Raw genomic sequence first — 24,077 nt, forward strand, 5'->3', positions numbered from 1 at the left:
ATGAACATGTAATTGTCGCCTGGCTTTGCCCATCTAGTCCGTTATATTTAGCACAATCACGCCACATTACTTTTCTACTTAGCGCAGGAAAAGGCATCTAGGCCACGCCCCCTTTACCAGGCGACGATGACGCATCTCTCCAACTTTCCATTCACAAAACAACACTTGTCATGTTTACGCAATCAATGTAAACAAACACTTCTCTAATTGGTGTGCAATTTGGATGACAGGTTCTTCTCAAATTTTTTTTGAGTGCACTAAAATTTATTGTCTTTAATTAATGATAAGAATTGTTTTTCTATTAATTTTTTGGAAATGCCGAACACAACATTTTCCACGAAGTGAGGAAATTTGTGTTCACCTAATTATTTTTATCTCCAAGACATTTTTATGAGGAAAATTTCTACCCATGTGATATTTGACAGGAGTATTGAAATGCCTTGCAAATGGAAACTCGCTTGACTTCCTTCCGCCTTGGGCTCAAACTCTGAGATAGTCACCTCTTCCTAACATCCTGGTAGTTCCGAGGAAAGCGTCCCCCCGGCTCCTAGCGGAAAAGAACTTGTAAAAATTTTGTATTTTCATTTGGTAGTCGGTGAATCCCATGCTGTTGCCTAAAACAAATTAAAAATTTGAACCACCTATTTCCGGTTTGAATTATAGTACATAAATTCTCCGCTAGACAAGACGTCTCACTCAGACCAATTGGTAAACAATTTTATTATCCAGAAGCCCTCAAAAGGGGCATTTCCGGTGAAAACTGATGCAGTTGCAATACTTCCTCTTACAGTGTACCAACTGTGCTATAAGCGCTGCCAACTAATAAATTCTAATACAATCCACGGTGTAGCAATCAATTTTACAAACGTGATTAAAATTTTTAATTAATTACAAAATTAATTGATTTATTCCTGAATTTTAGTTTTTGTAATTTTCTTCTACGTTTTAGTTTTACTTTCTCGTTCACTGGTAAGAAGAAGTACGAGTCAAATTTATGTTATTACCGGAAACACATGCGAGGCAGCACGAACTTCCGCAATGAGAGCTCAATTATAAAGTTTCAGTTTCCTGTGATCTTGAATTTTCGAGCCATTTTGTTCTCACACAGACAATTTTCTTGAAATCACGTTTTCTGACTCAGAGGACCTGAAAACTTTTATATTTGGATTTTTCTCGTGAGAGAAATTGCAGTAATAAAAACTGACCAGTTGAAATTATTTTTAAAAATTGTGAGCAGCCCCCTTCCCAGTTAAAAATAAATTATCTAATTTCGGACAGCAAGATGTATGTGGCAGTGCTGATTCTAATTCTCTGCAGAGTGAGTTTTGACATTTCGATATTGTGAATCGATGGTTTTTATCGACTAGCTAAAGTCGATATTAATCGATAGTTGTTGCAATCAGTTGCACCACCATATGTATCAAACAGAATTTTTATTTTCTCTGTAAGTTCTGTTAATAGTGCTTGACTACTTGATGCAGTTTTATGACATAGTTTCTTGTTGCAGTTTTCGTTATCTTGAGCAGCATTCAATAAGAGCATTGATCCCCCTACTCTTTCTTTCCCTGCAACAGTCCTTCTTTAACGCTCTGGTTAATTGCTGTCATGGTTACAGTAGTGATCACTACTTGAAATATGTACCACTTCTTCAATATCATTTCCCATCCACTTGAGTGGCGTTCTGCATTCGAGCTGAATTTGTAATTTTTTTCTCCAGAACTAGGCTTTCCGGAATTCCGCTAGACATAAAAAGTGGTTTTCTTTGGACTCGGAATTGTAGCCTACTCTAAACTTAAGTAATTCTCTCTAATACTTCGCTGATTTTAATGCCATTAAATTTACTGGAAAAGAACTTTATTGGCACACCTATTTCCAGTCCACCACGTGGAGGACATGATATGAATTTGGCTGGAAACATTTAAAGAGATCAGCTGGTGAGATTTCAGAGGAAATCACCAAAAACCAAACAGGAAATTAGCACTTCCAATTGATAGATTATGGCCAAAACCGTAGCACACAAAGCGACAGTGATACCAACAAGCAGAATCAGAGTTTGAGCTATTGCTTCTTGCAGATTTATACCGACAAAATCATGAACAACTAATCGGAATGACAGTTTCAAGTGAATGTTCGCAACACAATTTTAATTAAACTGCCTGCATGCCATAAGTCAAAACTAGCAGAAACTCCCAAGTAAGTGAATTAGACTGGGGAAATCAATCGATCTCCATCCCCAGAGAACAGCCTACAAAGGTTCTGCGCGAACAATAAAAAAACACTTTCTACAAATTGCCGTCAGTCCTGGACACTAGAGAACAGGACGCCCCCTGATGATATCATTAAATTAGACGCGTCTATTATTCTGCCCATCTACAATGCAGCTCATTGTTACATCGTTGCTTTGTTAAAAAACTGTCACAATGGAATTTTTGTTCCTGATAATCGATTATTTAATATTGATATAATATATATAATATAAAATGAAGTGTAATGATCGTTAATTTCTATCGAAAAGCATCACACCATGGGAGCAATTAAAGTGTCCAGTTTTCACCGCCAGGATTCTCCACAGTTCTCGTAAATAAGAAGGAAGAATAAAATGGCCGGGTGAAAGTGGTTCGACGCTCGATCTGCATCTCCTTACTTTCTCGTGAATCCATTCCAAGAGAAAGCGCTGCAGTCGTGAAGAGCATCGAGTTCGACTTCGACATCGCAAATATCCGTATTAAGAACTCCTGGAGAACTCTATTGCATTTTTTTTTGTAGTCTGTCTGTTCTGGGTTTGAAGGAAATATCGAATATCTATTCCAATTTTGACGATTGTTTCGATATCAATTCCATCATTTTCTTTTTAAATGTAATCTACTAACTTTAAGTATACTGCACGGTCCAATTTACTGACGTTATATATAATGACAATCTTCTTTGTTGTAAGAATATCTATCCGCCGGAAATGCGAAGTATAGTGTTTGGTTCAAGTATTGATTTTTATGGGGTTCTATTCCCAGCTGTGCATGACGCTATCAACATTACAGCTTCTATTAAGGTGAACAAGTGCAGTACGGGAATTATCAAGTTCTTTTAGTAAAAGTTTTAGAAAAGTAAGTAAAATGTAGAAATTTAAATTACTTAAATTGATGTAAGAAAAAAAATTGGTGAAAACAGAATGAAGTTCTGAAATGAAATAAAATTGGAACTAGGCACGTTGAGCAGGTTGGCCTTTTGTTTAAACAATGCTGCCACGTCACATACCTAAAATATCCTAGTTCTAGAGAACGAGTCAACACTGGGCGGGAGGTGTGTCTCTAGCAGGTATGCAGGTTATGACATTCCGTTATCAACCAAATATTTCTAATACAACTATCTAGGCAGCGCCAGTAGCTAGATTGGAACGTTGGCCCACTATGGAGGTTGCAAACCTTGGAGTTCATTGTTACCTTCTATTTTGGGAGTAAACTTTTTATCAATTGTCTAGTTTTACTTTCACCTGTAAGTAGTGAAAAATAGTACAGTGTCTTGAGGACCCGTGAGGTAGAATTAATTAGATTATAATGTTCAAAATGTAGTCAGGATGTTTTCAGATCACTGGACAATATTGCACAGAAAACAGAATTATTCGCGGCATCTTGCCGCCATATTTCTCTCAATGTTCACCAGGCGAAGAAAGCCGCCAGAACTTTCTAAAAGGAAACTCATTTACCATTAATCAATGATCCGCTTCCGGTTTTGTAAAGAGAAAGGAAGATATTTCATATTTATGTGGAAGAATGAACGCATCACTTCTTCTTCTGAGCAGTTTCCTTCTGAGCTAACGTAGTGATGTGATCAGTTCGGCTTCTGTTGAGTCCAAACAGGAATAGTTTTAGCTGAAAGAGGATCAGCCCGAACCAAAGGCACTGAATGGCTAACGAGCTCTGTAATTTGGGGAACCAGTCAGGATAGAATGGGACTGGACAGCGCCAGCAATGACAGTAAATATTTACCTTTAATTGGAGGCCCCAAAACTTGTACTCCAAGTGGAAATTCAATGTCGAAACTGCAATACTTCCTGTTACTTGGAGCAAGAATACCTACATCTGGTCAGGATGTTGTACACAATAGACTTTTCTTTAATGGTGTACAGAGAGATTTAGTTTTGTAGATAACAGTTTGTGTACGTCACAGCCGCCGAAGCGCCACACCAAGAACCAGATGTGCAAATAAGAAGCCTTATATTTAAAACTACGCAATTATGAATAAAAAATACTGCGTAAATATCTGGATCTAATCGATACAAGGCATCGATAGTGGACCAACGGGAGTGCCACTGCCGCATTACACCCACATTGCGACCTTCATTTCCTCTTTTGTGTAAATGTTCTCTCTGGGTTGACCTTTAGAGGTAAAAAAAAAAGAGGATGTCTTGCAGTCATTAGGACTTTGAAAAGTAATTTACTTTGGAACATTAACTTAAAATAAACTAGGACGGTTCGATTTTGAAGTTGATGGCGAACAAGGAACCAAAGTAATATCAAGACATCAATTTAGCGATTATCTCAAGGTCACTTGAATTATAAAACAAGTCTGATGAGGCCACTCACATCTTACTGTTACTCTCAAGATTCTAACTTACGTAATAACTCCAAACTACTGATTTTATAACCAACTTAATTCAACTTCAGCTTATCGAGTTTCATGATGTACATTACAAGGAAATAACATCTGAGTGGGAAACCTTCCACCCCAGTACCCAAAGAAAATCGATGGACCAATTTTCGAGATCATCTTGAGGCCTTAGTAACTGAAGTAGCATTGCAGCTTCTGATGCGCAAGCTATGCCAACACGAAATCTGGAGAAGTTTGCGACTTTTTGTTTTGAGACAGTATGTACTCGTAAACACATATTCAAACAGACTCAATTGCTCACAGAAAACAGACACATATAACAATGTTTCGAGATCTAGTATCGTTAAAACATGAACAACTCCAGTGGAAAGCCTATCACGGATAATAATATTAACCCCTAGCCTGGCTAGACGGAAGTGCATGAAGTTGGCACAGCCATGTTTATATTGTGAAGTGTGCAAGACCCTGTTCCCAATAGTATTTAGTCGGCGGTGCCAGTGCGAGGCCAAAGAAGCCTTGTAACGCTGTCTAGTAATGACTTCATTCTGCTATTTAAGGTCTAAGTTCATGTCTATGTACATCTACCACACAATTACATCCACTTTAAATACATACTTTCTTATTAGTGAAATAAGACAATCTTTAAAACTGCTTTTGTCTTTCTCATAGACGAGTGAGAGGAAGGTAATCTTTACTAGCCAATGATGTGGCTTTTCTTGTGCATCGTCAGTGAGAAAAAATAAAACATTTCCAGATTTTATAATCTATTGGCTAATCCAGTTCGGCGATTCGGGCCACTTCATCTCGAAATCCTAAAAGCGTCTTAATGAGCGTTATTTCCTGTCTCTTCGCCCTTCAAGGACACTAGTGTAAGAATTATACTGAAAGGAGATCTGAACTTCACCTCTCCCTACGGTCCTTGCACAGTTTGCTGGAAGCAAATCTCAATGTTTAAAAAAAGTAAAGTAACGCCTATTTTTTCACGCAGGCTTTACATTCAGCTACCAAATTAGGTGTCGTGGACGGAGGCGACTAACAAACATACTTAATTATTCATTTATCATATTTAACTCATTAAATAAAATCCAAGGCCGGGGCCCTGGAACCTAATGTGAGGTTCCTTACAGTATTGAGAGTAATTAACTTAAATAAGTACAGGAGACTTATCCAAAGTTTCGATAAGTCTTCATTGGAGCGAGGTAAAGTACTAAAAAAAAGAGCCAATTAAATATAATCACTTATAATTTAACTCTACATTGAATTTAAGTTTGCAGTTGAAACATTTTTTTTTTGCCAATTAATAATTTTTTGCCATTGGAGAATGATTTATTTCCTTATAAAACGCTTACATAATTTCGTAGCTGAAGGTTGGAATCTTGGTCAGTCTGATGAGTGACATTCCAACGCTGCTTTGAACTCATTTGAACAGCATCACTCCTCTGCGATGATCTCTGCTCCCTTCAAAGTGACTAGCTCTCTCCTCAGAAAGCCTAGCCCTCTGGATTCTCTTCAAAATAGATCTTTCGTTCAAAACGGAAGATCAGAGAAATTTATTAGCGCAATCTTTGAATTTTCTTCAAATTTGTGATTTTAGAAATCCATTTAACCCGCCATAACTGTATAACATTAGTGGCACTACACATTACGCACACACAGAGAGTTTGTTTCGAACTCTGAGGACTCCCAATCGGATATTTCCGGTAACAATTGAATATCGAACGTACGACTCGATTGCGATAGTTCGATTAACTATTAAAGCTGTGATGTAGTAGTGAGTATTCTCTAGAAAGTTTAAAGTTACTCATTAATTTCATTTTTTATCCAATTTGAATCATCTAATAATTTTTGTTTTTAAGCAATACTGACCACAGAGCGACATACTCACCGATCTATTTGTAAAAATCCATTTTCCAGTCAGGATTTACCAAATTCTGTATTCCTGAAGTGGACTCTAACCGAAAATCGGCACTTCGGGTGGAAAACTATGGAAATAGAATATAAAATTTATTTTTTTTAATCAAAACAATAGAATAACTTGATTCTTACGATAATCAATTCAACTGCGGATGATTTGCAAACACCAGAACACTCTGTTGTCAACCATTGGAAACTTTAAGCAAGACATTGGCTTTAAAAAGCAGTAGAACTTACATAAATATTTTTTAATTCTAAAAACATTTTTAACAATGTCCAAATCGTCGTATTTTTTTTAAAAAAAAAAGCTTTATAAATTTAAGTTAATTTAAATCTAAAGTTAGAGGCAGAGTTTGTCAAACATGGCGTCTGGCAAACAATTGTAAAACTTTCACTTTCAAAAAGATTGGTTCAGTTTGACTAGCAACAGGCACCAAATAGGATGTGGGTGTCTGTCGCTATTGTGTATTCAATTCTCTTTAATTTAAATATATCATATCGGTCAATTTGTCTGAGAATGTTATTCAAAATAATAATAGTTTGAAATAGTAACGAATAACGGAACGTAAACTGCAGTGTAACAAGTGCCAGGTAAGGGGCATTATTTCTTTGCTATTATTTTTATCAGCTGTTTCAATTTCTTAATAGAATATTTCTATCAGCTGTAATAGAACTTCGGGTTTTTTACTCACTCTTCTCCCTGAAATGAACTTTATTTAGACAGCCGGCCTAATGCTTGGTTCCATTGCTCACAGTCTGTTGAGGAAGTGGGTCACTGAAATCCCAAGTTTGAAGGAAATAGCTCAACCGGAAATGATGCTTAAGTAATTTAATGGATTTTTTTGTTTTTGTTTGCACATTTTCTACTCTTAAATGCATCTAATGATGCAAACACTTCAAAAATGACAACAGATGAAGATAACGATAAGTGTTTTTGAATTAGTTAATAAGATCTAAAAATAGTTTTGACACTTCTTCAAAAAGATCGAGTTTTGTCGGAATCAATCAAAGGAGGGCACTTTTATCGAGTGTATCAATTAAAAAGGGGAAAAATTAATTGACGCAATAATCAATCGTGCAAACATTGGCTCATAATATTTCGTTCTATTTTATTATTGCTTTGCGATTGCTCAGCAAGAAAACAGCAGATTTCCTCCAATCCTGCAGACACTTCTGGAAGGACTTTCGTAGGCAATAAATTGTCGAAAACGGAGAATTTTGGTGAGCAAGATATTTCAGTTTTCTATTTCCAAGATCACTCACTGTAGGCAGAAGGCTATTCGGTATGGCAAGTGCCCACTTTGACGTACTCACTTCGTATGTAATTTCAGAGGCATACCAAATTATTTTGTTATCAAAAAGAAATTTCACGGCAACGCCATCTTAAAGCTAGGCAGAGAAGTTTACACCTTTCTCCAATTGGACACTGAAGTGAACACGCGCCATTGCAATTCGCAAAGTGTTACCTGACAAAAATTTCCCCAACATAGAATCTTTACTGAATTTCAGTGTCACCATTATTAAGGTTTACTTCAAAACGTTTGTTTCCAATGAAAACGCCATTCTTACTGCCAAATTTTCATTGATTATTTGTATTTCTTGTTTTAAGATTCTGTTCAATATCTGTTGCAGACACTATGCATGAGACGATCCTGTTGGTGCGATGCAGACTGCTGCTGATCTTGAGTGTTGTGACCAGCGGTGCATTGGCGGGCTACATCCCGCCAGGACCCAAATACCCGTGTCCCACCAACCAGGCACTCTTCTACCCGTGCCGGTGTGTGAGCGACTCGGACCTGGGACTCAGTGTCCACTGCCACAACAGCAACCTAGCCTCGCTGTCCATCGCATTCACCAACATCGTAGCCGTTCGAGCTCCGCTGCAGGCCTTGACCATCAGTGCAGCCAAGTTTAGTAAGTGTTTTGGGTGCTTTTCAGTTTTTAGAATCAAGAGCTTAGGAACAGGATTCTGAAAGTAATTCGTGATGATCTTAATGTGCATTCGTACCTAACTGTGTCAGCCATTCCAAGACTACTTTTGTTCTGACGAGCCAAATCTCTAACAGCAGACTGACTCGCAAAGAGAAATATGAAGAATTCTTCTACTTTGAACGCTGCATTTTCAGACTACAGTAGAACGGGGATGTATGAGAAGCTCTGAGAGATGGACGCGCTAATTTCCTCCTTGCCGTACGTGGTGTCGCGGAGAAGTCTGCCTCTTTACTTTCACAAATCTCGGCCATTATCACTCCATTTAGAAATCAATAATTGACTGGCTAGAAGGCGGATCAGCTGTGGTCACGTCTAATAACAGAATTACCCTTCTCACCAGTAATTATCCAGAGAGAAATCCCACTTGAATATCGACCACTAATTGCCTAACCAATATGGCTAAGGTAACACTGATATTTAAGATCTGATCATTTCGTGGCGGTTCTGAAGAGCAAAAACATGTTCATTACTTTCCATAAAGGACCGGAAAGTCTAACGAGAACACCCGCACGACCTTCCCTTGCTGCTATTTCCTGGCACTAACCCACAAATTTTCTTCAATACAAATTTCATTATTACTAAAATGAAAAATTATTTTAAAAAAAGGGGTTATTCACTTTATTTTAAAGAAAATTTGGGAATTTTTAACTTTTAAAGTAAAAGAGGAACGCTTTGTCCACTCTTTGTCGATCAACCCTTAAACAGTTGTACACAGTTTGTAAAACAATTCATTAACTGAAAGGCAAATTATCCCTTGATACCTTCTCTAAAATGAATTTCCCTAAATAAATTAGTAATTAGTGTAAAATTAATTAATATATAAAATGTAGATAGGAAGTTTACAGGATATCCATTCAGTGAATGGTAGTTCCGTTCGGAAATCGTCTTCAATCTCGGAATTCCAGCTATATATTTAACTCTGCCTGAATAGTATATGACTGATAGGGCGGTACAAAATGCAGAAATGGCACGTTAGAGAAAAGTGTACCTTCCCTTCCTCTTTCAGAACTGCTTTTAATAAAATTTTCCTGTGTAAAGGGTAATAGAATTTTTTTTTTGGTGGGCAATCAGTATAACTATTTTAGAAAAATAAAAATAAATCTTAAATCCTAAATAAAGACAGACCAATTTATAGAAACTACTTTTCCGTAAAGGAGACCTCAAATCGGGTAGACCTCAGAAGAAAGCAGCAGAGTACTTAGAAAACAAACACCCCTTCTAGCAACTCGTTGGGTAAAATTCCCATTTTAATGTTATGGAAAATCCATTAGCTCTAATTAGATTTAACTTTTACTAAGAACAAGGAGAAATAAATAGCTAATTATGTGTTGATTGAGAGTAATCTCAGTTAATAACTAGACAGCTTCAAATAGCGCAACAGCTGTAGGAATTTTATGAAAACAAACCGGATGTCTTGAGCTCACTAATTAATATAATAGATGTGTTTACAATATTAAGCAGCTGATATCTCTGCAAACTTGATCCGAAGAGTGTCTACTAGGCAGTATGTTGTTTACGATTTCTTTCCCAACTGCAAATCTAAGGTCCCTTTGAGTCAATTAAGTGTTTTTTTAGAAAATGAGAACTAAATGAGAAGAACCCTGGCGTCCCCAGGCGACTCAAATAGGAATATTAATTCAGCTAGAATTTTTTTTGGGGGCGGGGAGATTTCCAGAAAAATATTCCATCGATTTGCCATAAACTTCGTACGATAATTGTGCTCACAGGTACAATTAACTGTGTTAAATTATCGGTATAATTTAATGTGTGCGCACGTTAAACAATTTTTTGGACACAGGGAATCTCAAAATATATATTTTGGTTAGAAACTCAGTTTTGAAAGTTGGACACGATCGCAACCCTCAGAACGCGTGAAAGTAAACAATAAAATAACTTTCACGCTCATAATATTATATTATATTGAAGTTAAGCTGATTATATAGTTTAACCGGAACAAATTACATTGATATCAGATAGCAGTGGGTAACAGCGGTACGCATTGGCTGTATTGGAAATCATTTAGTGCACAACTGCAATGGCTTTACAATGGTGTAGGTAATAGGTTTTACGAACGGCATTAAGCATTGTTTAACGTGGATACAACAAAAAAAATCAACCCGTTATTTTGTTAAAAAAAAACATTCTAACGAAAGTGTATCGAATGTTGTGATCTAGAAGTATTAAAGCGTTGAGGTTATTCCATACGTTTAACCTTGAGGAAAGTTTTTGTAACGTTTTATTTTTGTTTTTACAAATTCCAGCTCGCCTTTATGGAGGTTTACTGTACGCTCTGGAAGTGAAGAAACTGTACATTGAGGACACGCCTTTGAGGAAAATTGAACCTCTCACTTTTCTCGGCGTGAACAGAACATTGGAAGAATTGCATTTAATTAGAACTGAATTGGAGGCGTTCCCAAAAGATGCATTCCAGGTAAAGCCTAAATGGTCTCGTTTTGTTTATTGCTGAGAAAATAGTGAAATTAATTTTGTTTTTTAAACCCATGTGGCTGGTCATATGATATCCTCTCACCATGGTATTAGTAATTTTGGTTCCTTTTAACTGTGTTTATACCAAGTGGTATAATTAAGCTTCATTATAATACTTGTGTTGAAATGGTTTTATCGAAGTAAGTGTGTTCCCTAGAACAATTGCATGATGACGAAATTCCAAACTAGAGTGGGGGATCTAACTTATGTCCAAGTTCCCTTCGGCGATTCTTTTGACCAGATCGAAAAGGTGGTAGTGGTCCTCCAGATTAAACTTCCTGTAAAGTAAAACGCCTCTTTAGGCTGTTATTTTAATTTCAGCCCTACCTGATTAGGCAGCTTAATTGAGCTTTCCTGGCAGAAATATTTCGAATAAAAGTTTCAGATTTTTACAATTAGCACAACGAGTCTTTTAAGAAATAGGGGCTCCTTTCTCAGGAAGGGGCCTCCAAATGTACCTTTCTCTTACCACCTTGATATAGCTAGTAAAAATATTTGTTATGTAAGTAATTAGAGGACGTTAACGCTCGTCTTTAAGAACTATGATGACGTCACAGTTCATGTCACACTCTGGAGTTAAGTGGGGTGTCAACTGCGAAAGTAGTTGCCTTCAGCTCCTAGACAGTCAGAAGAGTAGATCCACCAGGCAGTGGAATTAACGCGTGCACATCTATACCATATACAGACTACCCTCTGACACACATGTCTTCAATGCCATATCCTTATTTCTAATTAGCCAGTAAAAAAAATTATTAAAACAGATTACAAGATAATTTAGATTTCTAATTTTGTATTTTATTTTTTAATAGAGCATGTACTTGCACATTATTGTTCAAATTAGATCATTTAAAACAATGGATTTGCAAAGGAAGGGTAATTAATGGGACTTAATTAAGGGATTTTTACGGGTCGTCTCTGTGACTTCCGTTTCATTGCTCAGACAACACAGCCCAACTATACTTAGCCCAGGATCTCTGAACACGGCAACCACTGAAGAGTCGTTTCCGGCAAATTCTTATTGATCTTAAAGCCAGGCGGCTTCGAATCCTATAAAAAATGCTCAAGGCTAGTGAAGGACATTGCTTGGAAATACTGACGAGAATTGGTTGCCAAATTAAGTAGAAATCAATTATACCTTAAAAATTACACTAAATTTTACCAATCCACCTTCATTAAGGTATCACTTTGCCAAACGGTGCAATCCACCAGATATGTGCACTTAAATTGCACTTACAGGGTAGCTGTTAAATTTAATGGCTAGCAAACATCATGATAATGCAGATATGTATTTTTTGCAGAATCTTGGCAAGTTGACGGTACTGAATATTGAGGGTCATACGTTGACCAGTCTTCCAGTAGGGAGTCTGTCCGGACTGTTGCCAAACAATTTGGAAAAGTTAAGCATTACCAACGGCAATCTAACTGATCTTCCCGTTGAGACCTTGGTACCTTGCAAGAAGCTGAAGCGTCTCGATCTTCATGGTAATAATATCGAAACATTAAAGAGGAACCAGTTTAAAGGCTTGAGGAATGTGGAATTTCTGGATTTGTCGCATAATGCCCTACAGAAAGTGGATCCATCACATCTGGCCGATTTGAACAAAATGTCATGGTGTAATCTCTCGCACAATGCCATCTCTGACATTACTAGGTAAGTTTAAACTTCTTTCTGAGCTTAAAGTAAGCCCCTTCACTGAGTTCCCTTTCCTTCAGTAATAGCTGCAAGCACGACCAGCATCCAAGCCTTCCATCGGTTCTTCTTCCCACTTCTTCTTACTGTGAATTAAATGTGTATTAATGAAGTCATCTAGAACTAGGAAAATCGTAGTAAGAGATAGTGGTGGGAGGGTGCTCACCAGTTTTCTAAGCGGAAGTTAAATCGTCTCTGAGTTATTGGAATAGCAATGGAAGTAGAGCTCTGAATGATAGGTTTGGGCTTTCAGTGCTGCATGTCCTTCAGGTCTTCGAGAGGCATGTTGCTGGTATTAGTTAGGTTTACGTCAGGATCTCAATTTAAAGAAGGACATTTCTCTTCCCCGTGAAATATTAACCTATCTTTTATTTCCAATCATTATTTACAGAGGAGCGTTCGCTCGTAATACAGTGTTACGATCTCTGAATTTAAACCACAATAAGCTGAAGAAGTTGGATTCCAATTCATTCAGAGGTATGCGCTTCATAAGGAGATTATATTTGGCTGATAACGAAATCTCAGAAGTGGGACGTGATACATTCGGAGCAATTTCCAGGATTGGAATAATCGATCTAGCCAGAAATAAGATTAACAAGATCGATTATCAAATGTTTAGTAAACTTCAGTATGCCGAGGTAAGTTGTCGCCGATTGATAATCCATTTTTTATAAATTTATATCAGTTTTTTAATTTAAAAATTTTATTTTCTTTTCAGCTGATTGATGTCTCGGATAATTTTGTGACGGAAATACAAAAATTAGCGTTCAAAGATTTATATTTAGTTCACATCAATTTATCGCACAACGCCATCTCTAGAATAGAACCTGGAGCTTTCGAAAACTGTGCCAACATCACCAGACTCGATCTCTCCTACAACAAGTTGGACACATTTCCGCCAAAGTCTTTCGATGAAATCACTTACGCTACGGAATTACAACTTTCATACAACAACCTTACCGATCTTTCCAAGGTTAGTGGTTTGTTTTGGTCTAGATTTTGTGGTTTTTGGTTTAAATAGCCTTGCCGCCGCGATCTCGTAAGGTGACCATAATTACAGTCCTATTTCAGACTGAATAATTAAATTTTAGAGTCTCCTGGTTAACTTCTCTTCCTCCAAGAGTCAGCATCTACATATTTTGACCAGCCCTTCGCACAGTCACCCTCTTTTTCTGACTAAACCTTCACAGGCTGTACGTGCGAGACATGTGCTCCAGGTGTCTGTAGTTGCTCTGTGAAGTCATGTAGTCCAAGGTTGCTAATTATAATCATTGGTAAAGTCTTACAAGCAGCTTTGGCTTGGTATTCCCACCCATCATTTCCTTTTTCGCAACCTTGTTTTCATGGCAGTGTGACTTGCTTCCAAGCGACTGTCTAGCAGACCTTACCTTACTACGCTGCCTCAAAGCACCGCAATCTAGCTTTTATAACCATAATCCAAAACATTTTGGGAGGAAATCTCTCAAGTTTCCCCCAAGATTTTGTGATAATACCAAAAAAGAAATTAACGATGACGTTTTGTTAACATGTCATTGTCAACTTATTGTCTAGAACTACGGCAAGGAACTTCACGATTTGCTAATCTTTACAAATTTTGCCATTATTCTGAACAGGAATTGAATGTTGACAGGTACCTCTGGGCAACATGACCGGCCTGAAGGTGCTCAACGTCACGCACAACAGACTGCGCATCATTCCCAGAAATACATTCCCGAAGCTGTACGAACTGCACACCATCGATCTCAGTCACAACGAAATCTCCGAGATATACAATGGAGTATTCCAAACATTGTTCAGTCTACGTTCATTAAATCTTAGTTATAATTCGATGAACGAAATCAAACCATCCACTTTTGGACCAGTGCCAACACTGCTGGAACTTGATCTAAGCAACAACCAGCTGGCGGAAGTAAATAGAGGTGCTCTGGCCAGACTGGTTTCCTTACAACAGCTGGACGTCTCTAGAAACCGTCTGACCTCTGTGTTTCAAATACCTATCTCTCTGTCCAAACTGAATATCGCCTTCAACGAGATTAGTAAGCTTCCAGCCAGAGCTTGGCCTACGATGAACGCTTTGTTGAGTCTGGACTTAAGTGATAATTATTTGGAAGACTCGCTGGAGAGAGGTGCGTTTGCAAATCTGCTCACATTGCAGAGTTTGGATCTGAGCAGGAATTACATCACCGAACCACCATGGGAGAGTCTCGCTGAACTAACTTCGCTGCAGTATTTACATCTGATGGTAATTAATTCTTTTACATAATTATCTTCCTAGTACTTCTAGAGATCGCCAGAAACTCTATTCTCATCTCGCTAGTTATAACAATCAGAGTCCATGTCTAGCTACTTTTGACTATTTCTTGCTAATAGTGTAAGAGCATCATTTTCAAATTTGGATGTTTGCGTGTTTACACATTTAAAGATCCTTTCGTTTATTACTTTTTCAATCCCTCAAACTGTGGTCAGTTTGAGTTTGCAGATTTTCTATTTTGAGATTGCACCGGGAATGTCTGTTTTGAGGTCCCTTGAATCCGGAAACGGGGGTGCACCGGAACTCAAAAACAAGAAATCGTGGCACTCTAGATCCCAGGGCACTCCTGGGTGAGGAGGATGGTCATGCCTTTCCTCTAAGGTCCCACTTTTCTGGATTTTCCTGCCTGCTCACCTGCAGAATAATAAGAATCAATTTTGGGGCTTAATTTCGTTTCCATACACATTCAACGGTGCACAGAAACGTTTTTGGGACTTGGATTACACACTGATCTCTTCCGCTCCAGTATCTAGACTAGAGTGTCTCTTGGGAAGTTCAGAGAATGAGGTAATGGTATTTCATTTTGGTTCCCTCTACTCGCCTCTGACATCATGGTTTTAGCCGTAAGCTGTCAAACTGGAAGTGCAGCGAGGACATGCTTCCCCTAAGTGCTCCTCTAGAACAATTTACTATTTTGCCAAGTGGATAAATTTATTAATGAGTATTAGAAACTTTGTAAGAATTCCATGTTTGTGAATAATGTCGATTACCCTAGACTTAGGCGATAACACACTATTGATTTTGATAACGTTCTAAAAATTTTCCTTTAAGGATTAATTTTGAAAATGACCCACCTATTTCTATGTAGAACTTTTATCTTAAATGTGGATCTCCTGTTATAGCCAACGTTTCTAATATTCGCTCTCTGAATTTGCTTCTTTTTCCAGGGCAACAATTTGACAACTTTAGGTAAAGGTGCGTTCGGCAAACTGCCAGTGGTGTTCGAGTTGAATCTAGCGGAGAATCAGATAACGAATGTCAGCAAGCAGGCGTTCGACGGCCTTCTTCAGCTGTTGGCATTGAACTTATCGTCGAACAGCTTGAACTACTTACCTAATGGAGCTTTTCAAGGTAATCACGTTATTTAATTTAATTTTTTTTTAAGGCTACTTAACATTTTCCCGAATAAATTCTAGCTTGTCTCTAATGTGACATGGTAGTGTAATTTACGGTTCTACCACTTTTAATAATAATATCAGCGAGGACCGAATGCGAGGCTAAAATTTCCAGCTTGAAAACAATAGCTTAATCGGAAGTACGAATCTATTTCTTTTTACGTCAGGAAAATATACAACGCTTTTCTTTTTCTCAATTCTTTTCAAGAAAATTGATTTGAAGGAAGGGTTCTGGGAAGGCACTTTTCACTCAGAAGCTCTGTTTCCATTTTAGCCTGTAACTCAAAAAGAGAAAATTCTGGGAGAGGAGGATGCTTAGGCATTCCTCTAAAGTGCCAATTTGGTCTTGTCACCTATATAATAGTAAGAAGCGGAGGAATCAAATGCGGGACTCAATTCCCACCTCTTTACCCAGTATATTGTATACTATACCAAAATTGTTTCCTAAACAATGCTGCCAACTCCATGTATACATTATATTCATGTAGATTTATACCCTTTTATTTTATCATTTTAGTTGGGAAATTTCGTTTAGAACAGTTCCGGGGAGGGATGTACTGTCCACTTTGAGGCCAGTAAATAAAGGAAGTTCGGTTACAAACTGTATAATGTTGCTAAGAATTAAAATATAGCTGTGATGTTCGGAGTTTAAGAACTTGGGTTTCTAACGGCTCACACGTAACCCAGTCTATAATCTTAGACCGGAACTGGTCAAGTGCAATCGATCTCCACCGCTGTAGAGTACAGTTTATAGTTTATTTCGAGAAACTTTTTTTTATAAATTTACTAAACCTTTCTGTCCGCAGGTCTGGTGTCACTAAGGTCCTTAGATTTATCACGAAATAATCTGGAAACGCTGGACAATAAGACCCACGGCTTGTTTGATGACTGCCTCTCCCTGGAGTTGGTGAGTATTCCAGCATTCCGCTTAGTTCCATTGTTTTGTGTGTGACCAAGTTTACAAATTATTGTCAATTTTCTTATTTTACAGTTGAACCTAAGTCACAACAAGATATCCTTTGTGACCAGGAAAACATTCCCCAGTGATCCCTACCAACCGTACAAATTACGGGAGATAGATCTGAGTTTCAACGTAATGCCTGCCATAACATATGATCTGACTTTCGGCACTAGCAAAATGGAAAAACTTAATTTAAGCCACAACATGATCAATGAGATTAGAAGAGGTGCGTTCCTTTCTATTTACTCTCACTTTCTTTAATCCTGAGTTCAAAGTCATTGACGACATAAAAAAAATCTTAAAAATGAAATTCTAACAGTGGAAAATCTTTATTTAAATGGCAGGTGTAATTGGTAACTTAAGCTCACTGTCAGTATTGGATCTGTCGCATAACGAGCTAAAAGATCTAACAGAATCGCACATATTCGATGTACAACCGAAATTGAGCGAATTGTACATAGAAAACAACCATCTGGTGGCAATACCAATAGAAAAACTAGAACATTTAGACGTTTTGGATGTAAGATACAACAATTTGGAGTACTATCCAGTAATTACTGCAATGGTGAATAATGGAAGTCGAGTATTCTATGGAGGTGAGTGGATTTTGATATTGTTTCTAGTTATGGTGGGGGATGTACAAAACGGTTGACTTCTATGCCGAAAGCTTAACTGTTGGTGTAAGCTTAAATGGAACTTATCGTTCCTTTCATCCAGTTAAGTTGCTTTCCAAGTATCTAGACTCACTTTGTTTTGACTTGAAGCTAACTTCCGCCAAAACTAGTTCGGCGCAACGGCCTTATTTAGGTGACTTTCTTTGAGATTTTAGGTTCTGAAGATATTCAGGTTCGCCGTAATTCAAGGTTAAAATTCGGTAATCCCAAGCCCTATAGATTAGTAATAAATTTTGCTCAATAAAATGCGCCTTTGGACAATTTTCGGCCATGATGTTTTGGTATTTAAATCTACAATACCGTTCACTAATCCCTACATGGGCCTTCAATTCAGGAAATATCTACTAAGAGAACATATTTCCACAGGTAATGAAATTACGTGCGACTGTAGACTACGGCCACTGCGCAGGCTGTTGTTGGAAGACTGGTCTAAAAGAGAAGATTGGAAGGATGTTCTCTGCACTCTGCCAAGACTGGTAGCTGGTAAATCGATCCTGGGCGCTAACGAGGAAGACATGTACTGCAATGGAGACAGTGTCCTCGAAAATGAGGAATACGACACTACGCCTGACATCAAATTCAGAGAAGTGGAAAGGTATTCTTATTCTATAGTGCAATTTTAGAGAAAAGCTTTTTCTGTAATTTACTGTGACTCTGCCAAACGGATTCATTTGAAGCTGATCTAACGTACTTAAGCTTAAGTGTTAGTTTGGCTTGTAACATTTTCTTAATGAATAGTTTGGTTCAGAGGGAATGTGTCACATTCTATCAACATTTTAATTAATTTGATCTCTTTTTTCCTTTTATTTTGCAATTCTAAGTTAAAATAAAATTCAATTATATTCGTAAATTATGGTAAGAAAAAGTCATATGAGTGTTCATACGAGATTCTTTTCATGAGAAAGTAAAGTGAAACTATCGAATATTGGCGAAAACTATTCGAAAACGATTTTAATAAAAAATTTGTAGAAAATTGAGAATATTATTTTTTTTTATCTATTTAAGATTAGTACTATTTCTAAAATAACAAAAAAAAGTTAATAAAATAGTAAATAATGAAAGATTTAGAAAAATAAGTGATAGGTATTGAAGCACCATTGTTAATACGCTTTGGCCCAGCCCATAACTTGTTTTCATTGGAAGGGGCGTGATTACACTAGAGGTGGGCGTGACCCGCCCACAGTCTGCAACCGTACTACGCTGTGATTGGCCAATACTTTCAACTTAATAATTTCAATGAAATAATTAATTTAAAAATATTTCTTCAACATTTCCCCCATAGGTATTTGATAAACTTTCGATTTAAGCAAGAAAAAAAAATTCCCTTAAAAATACGATAAATAATATTTCTTTTGGAATACTTCCACATGTTTTACACTATTTTCGTTATCTAAAACAAAAAACTTCATAATTTGTATTGTTTAATCGTGAAATAGATAAAAGAGAAATAAGCACATTGTAGACTTGTATGCCGCCATTAAATAGGCGGTTAGCTTACTTTACAGTCCAGTCGGTGGAGATCTCTAGTGGCAATTTCTGTAAACATTGGTAAATGTAGTTCTTCATTCACATTTAACCATTCTGACAATTCACTAGACTTATATAGGACTATCTTACACTCATATTTAACCATGTTGACGAAGTAAAATTGAAAAAACTGCTGTAAAGAAATGCCCTTAATCATTAAAAACATATTTTTTAAATAATTATATTTGAATTAATATTTACAGAAATGCCAACGGCAAGATATCGCTGTCATGGTACGTGACGGCAAAGGAAGACATAGCCGACTTCAGTCTGGTCGTCAAGGGACCCGAGAGGAAAGGGGAAAAGGAAAAGACTATGCTGAAGAAGTCGCTGAGCTACAGCACCAGAAGTGCCATCTTAACAAACTTTCCGAACCAGGTCAGTATTGTTGGGTAATGTTGTTATATAGCCATTGATTCAGACGTCGTGCCCTTAAGTGCGGTGAGACTTGTTCATGAGGTGGAACTCTTCTCATCTTCGATCTAAGGCATTCCTCAAGCACCGCAGTTCAGAGGAGGAAGACCTCTTGTAGGTTTCCAAATTTCACAAGTCTCATGTATACTCACCATCGAATGCAACGCTGCATTGATGTGTATCCTCATTTTTCTATCAGATACAGCTTCATTCTGTACAAAAAATATGATAAAAGATGTTACCTAGTGTTGTAAACAAAACTAAATCAGTTTGTACAATATTAATTTTAATTTTCCTTTGCAGGTACCTCTAGAGCTGTGTATAGTTGCAATGGATAGTGAAGGTAACGAACGGGAACTGCATAACTTGCAGTGCAGAAGTGTGGATTCAACAGGCAGCGGTAGTTATCGATCTACTTCGCCAGAAAAATTACTACTTCTCCTTACATCGCTACTAATTTTCTGTTCTGTGAGATAAGTCCCAGTCCCAATCCCCTAGGATAGATAGAATATCAGCATGCTGCCAAAGAAGAAGGAAATTATTCCTACAACGAGAAAAAAAAATTGTGTTGGAGGAACGTTTAGTTAATTTTTTTTTTTTTTCTACGAAAATTAATTTTACGGCGAATGTTACTATAGTTTTTCATTTTTTAATTGTGTTTTTCCTCCAAGCACATATTTCTAAAACATTCGGTGAACTGATGAGTCCTTTATAACGGGTAAAACATATGGGACAAGAACATCACAATTAATCTGAGACGAGGATTGTATTAGACCTCAGTTGCGATAAAAAAAAAAGAAAGTAAATTCCAAGTATTTACAAAAATATAATAATTATTTTTTAAAAAATATTTTATTTATTTTGTTTACGGTATTGTTAAATGTGTATATATAGATGAAAATTGCAACTTTGATAGTTACCTCCCCTATTTTCGATTTTTAGAGAAACAGCTGGTTAAATTTTAAATTATATTATCGATTCTTTTTTTTTTTCTTGTACTTACCGATATATCTTGCGCATGAAATTTCTTTATATTTTTTTAAAAAAGACATTTTTATAAATATTATATTATATTTAATTATTTCTTTTTAAATAAGCTGTGATACTTGTTATAAAACAAAAACAAAAAAGAAAAACGCATTAATGAATTTGTTTAAAAATTCCATCCTTTAAATGAATGATTAACAAAAAAGCAAACAATTAAAAAGGTATAACCTTATAATTTATTCGATTTTAAGATTTTATATTTTTGTTATTGTTTTGTTTTAACTTGTTCATCCTTTGATTTACAGCGTTTATTCCGTGATTAGATTAATAGCGTAGAAAAATGGGAAGGAATTTCTAGTTTTTTTTTTAACAAAAACAATAATCTAATGTATTCCGGCAAGGCACCACCAGTATATCCGAGCGGTCGAAGGCAAGGCCCGCAAAGCTAATATGTATATATTGTTGGTTTAGTGGGTTCGATTCCCGGTCTTAGGCCTTGGATTTTATTTAATGGTTAATATGAGAGAATTTATAGTAAAATATGTTTGCTAGTCGACATAGTCCATTTCAGTAATTTGGTTGTTGGTCGTAAAGCCCGCTTGAAAAAAATAGACATTACTTTTTTTTACTCTTCGTGCGCAAAATTGCAACAGATTGCACATGCAAATTTGTGCACTCATTGAAAAAACAATGCCCTATTTCTTCCATACAATGGACAAGTGGGTGATGAAAGTGTAAATCTGGATTTTTTAAGGCAAAATTGTGGGTCCCCCCCCACCCACATTAAGACTCATTGAGAAAGTTGAAGTAGTTGAAATGGAGAATAATATGTTGACGGATGCCGTGGGGAGGCTAGATTTTGAATTTTTTTGATTACTTCCAATGATTTTGAATGTAAATGATCGTTTCATACAATAAAAATAATCGATTGATTTTTTTCAATTGATCGATTGATTTTTGAAGCCTTGATTTTTTCCCCCTCAATTTCCTCTATCGAGACATAACTTTTCGCCACTGCTTCAAGTTGCCAAAATTGTAAAATCGTCGGGTTTGATAAAAAGTATTAACTAAATCAAAGGATGAAATATTTATTACTTTAAAAAAAAATGTATTGAATTATAAATTATTTATTCACAAAATTAAATCAAATTTATAAAATTTAAAAACTAGTAAAATTTTGCTCACAGAAAAATAAATACAATTGTATTAAAAAATAAAAAATAAACGTAATTTCAGATCATTTTTGTTTATGTAAGATGGAGCATAAACATTAAATATCTTATATAAAAATTTTAAAAAAAATATATATTAAGCCAAATAAATAATTTAAATACTTTTAGTTCCTCTGTGCACTATCAGGTGATTATGCCACCCATGACTGTAGTCTAGTTTTTTTTTAAATTTTGTAAATACCTATATTATATATCTGTATTATAAATGAATATATAGTTAGTTAATTATAATTATTTTGTAAAAAGAAAAAAATTAAATTAATATTTTGTAAATAATTTTCATTTTATTATTAATTTATTTTTACAAGGTAACTTGTGAGATAAATCAAGTTGGGAAGATTAGAGATGAACCAACTCTGTGCAGAACTGTAAGAAAAATATGCTCTTATTTCAGTTATTTGTGACTCTCTAAGCCCTCACTTGCTTACATCTTTGCGGAGTCCACGGTAGCCTTCTCAAACTCATTTTTCGGAGGCTACTATTCTTCCCTTGGAGTTTCCACGTGAAAATAAATGGGCTAATGGCCTTCATCACTCCTGGTCCTCCACAAGTATTCTCTTGGAATGGTTTCGGTCCAAACGAAGCGAAATTTTCTTAGAAGAAGATACCTGCTTCCATGCTTACCTTCTCCTTCAGTCCAGTCACGCTTTGTCTGCACCAGCTGGTAGTATCTCTTCTTCTATGACCTTGAAATGAAACCCTAGGGAATGCTAAATCTTGCTGCACAACTGTTTTGGTTCACATCTAATCCTCCTCAAAGAAGGCTGCTTACATAATCATTCCATGTTCTATTTCTATTATTGTAATAATTATTAAAACAAAATTTGTAAATTTAAATAGAGTCCCAAGTTTGCGGTGAATAGTGATAATTACCTCGTAATGATGTGTATTTACTTTCTCTTACTAAATAAGGAAAATATTGCGAGCGCGTTAAATTTTCGGTTTCGAGTTTTGAAGAAAATATCCGTTTTGGGGGTCCTTTGGGTTCGAAAAAGTGGTTTTTAGAAAATTTGTATCTTTATAATTGGATTTGATCCAAAGAGTAGATCTGATGCGACATGGCTATCCAAATCTCTTAATTGGCAGCACCACTTTACCTAATAAATTCATGTTTTTAAAATTTTCTCGGAAATGGTTTTAGCAATTTCCTTTGAACTGTCTGTTGTTGTGCTGAAAGAGGTCTACAACTTGACACGGTGTTCTAGTAAGGGTAATTGTAGGAGAGGTTTTGTAGTCTTCCTCTGCAGGAATACAATGGACAGTTTTGTTTCCTTCACATTAAAATGAAGGGCTGATGTGCCACTAGAACTCAGAGTTTAATGTGCAGAAGTACCACGTTAATCAATGGATTTTTCACGTTTCTGAGATTATTTTTCTCTCAACTCCGTATTTGCATCAAACTTTTTTTTTTTCATTTGAATTATTTATTGGTGAAAAATTTGTTTTGGGCCATTTCGAGTTCAGTTCCTGTGAGTACTACAGTAAGAGAAAGTCGTGTGAGTGGTCACTTCCGCTTTTTGCGCAAGTTTTCAAGGTCGCTCATGTTGGACGACTACACAGAGAACAGGGAATTTGGGAAATTATTTTGCTTTTTCTTTGTAAAACAAAGAGTGGTTACAATTTATATTTAAACCATGAAAATTTCATTTTTATCAAAGATCTAAATATCAGATCAAAGCTTCCACTTATCGATATCTCAATACAAACGTATTCATATCTACTTATTTATTGCAGTTTTTTGTTATTTTGTTTATAAATTTTTGGTTTTGTTTTAATTTTTTTTGTTATCTTTTTTTTACGAAAATTATATTCTCACATTTCTTTGTTGGTTAAACTTTTTGTGAATTCCTTTTTACCTGATTCCTCATTTAAAATTTACAGAGTTTTCGAATCTGGTTTCTGTTCAAGGATAATAATGCAGGTTTCATCTTAAAAATATCGGACAGCTTGCTTTTCTCTAGCACTTTTACAGATCTATTGCGGGCTTGTGGCCCAGAAGTGTGGAGCGAGCTCTCCTGGATATCCATCCATGCCAGGAAGAGGATGGAAGAGCGGACGAATTGACTATGGTATTGCTGTAGAATATATTCTATGAAATCAGGCGCCACGGTAGCCGAGCGGTTAGAGACGAGACCTGTAAAGTTAATATGTGGTACTGGGTTCGATTC

General features: G+C 36.4%; 1 protein-coding gene across 2 annotated transcripts in view; it reads left to right on the forward strand.

Moving 5' to 3' along the window:
• conv (insulin like growth factor binding protein acid labile subunit convoluted) overlaps positions 1 to 23,743 on the forward strand; it is a 32,231-nt gene extending 8,488 nt beyond the window's left edge. For both annotated transcript variants that reach the window (XM_074116476.1, XM_074116477.1), the window contains exons 2-14: positions 8,152 to 8,433; positions 10,773 to 10,942; positions 12,297 to 12,649; positions 13,080 to 13,326; positions 13,407 to 13,661; positions 14,319 to 14,930; positions 15,887 to 16,070; positions 16,921 to 17,021; positions 17,106 to 17,301; positions 17,420 to 17,671; positions 18,116 to 18,344; positions 19,480 to 19,654; positions 19,994 to 23,743. In XM_074116476.1, the coding sequence (XP_073972577.1) occupies positions 8,157 to 8,433; positions 10,773 to 10,942; positions 12,297 to 12,649; positions 13,080 to 13,326; positions 13,407 to 13,661; positions 14,319 to 14,930; positions 15,887 to 16,070; positions 16,921 to 17,021; positions 17,106 to 17,301; positions 17,420 to 17,671; positions 18,116 to 18,344; positions 19,480 to 19,654; positions 19,994 to 20,167 (3,225 nt within the window). In that variant the 5' untranslated portion in view covers positions 8,152 to 8,156 and the 3' untranslated portion in view covers positions 20,168 to 23,743. The remainder of the gene's footprint in view (positions 1 to 8,151; positions 8,434 to 10,772; positions 10,943 to 12,296; positions 12,650 to 13,079; positions 13,327 to 13,406; positions 13,662 to 14,318; positions 14,931 to 15,886; positions 16,071 to 16,920; positions 17,022 to 17,105; positions 17,302 to 17,419; positions 17,672 to 18,115; positions 18,345 to 19,479; positions 19,655 to 19,993) is intronic.
• The last annotated feature ends 334 nt before the right edge of the window (positions 23,744 to 24,077 follow it).

Source organism: Rhodnius prolixus, unplaced genomic scaffold (genome assembly GCF_049639745.1).
Source record: "Rhodnius prolixus isolate KJV_2025 unplaced genomic scaffold, Rpr scaffold_13, whole genome shotgun sequence".
Taxonomy (NCBI): domain Eukaryota; kingdom Metazoa; phylum Arthropoda; class Insecta; order Hemiptera; family Reduviidae; genus Rhodnius; species Rhodnius prolixus.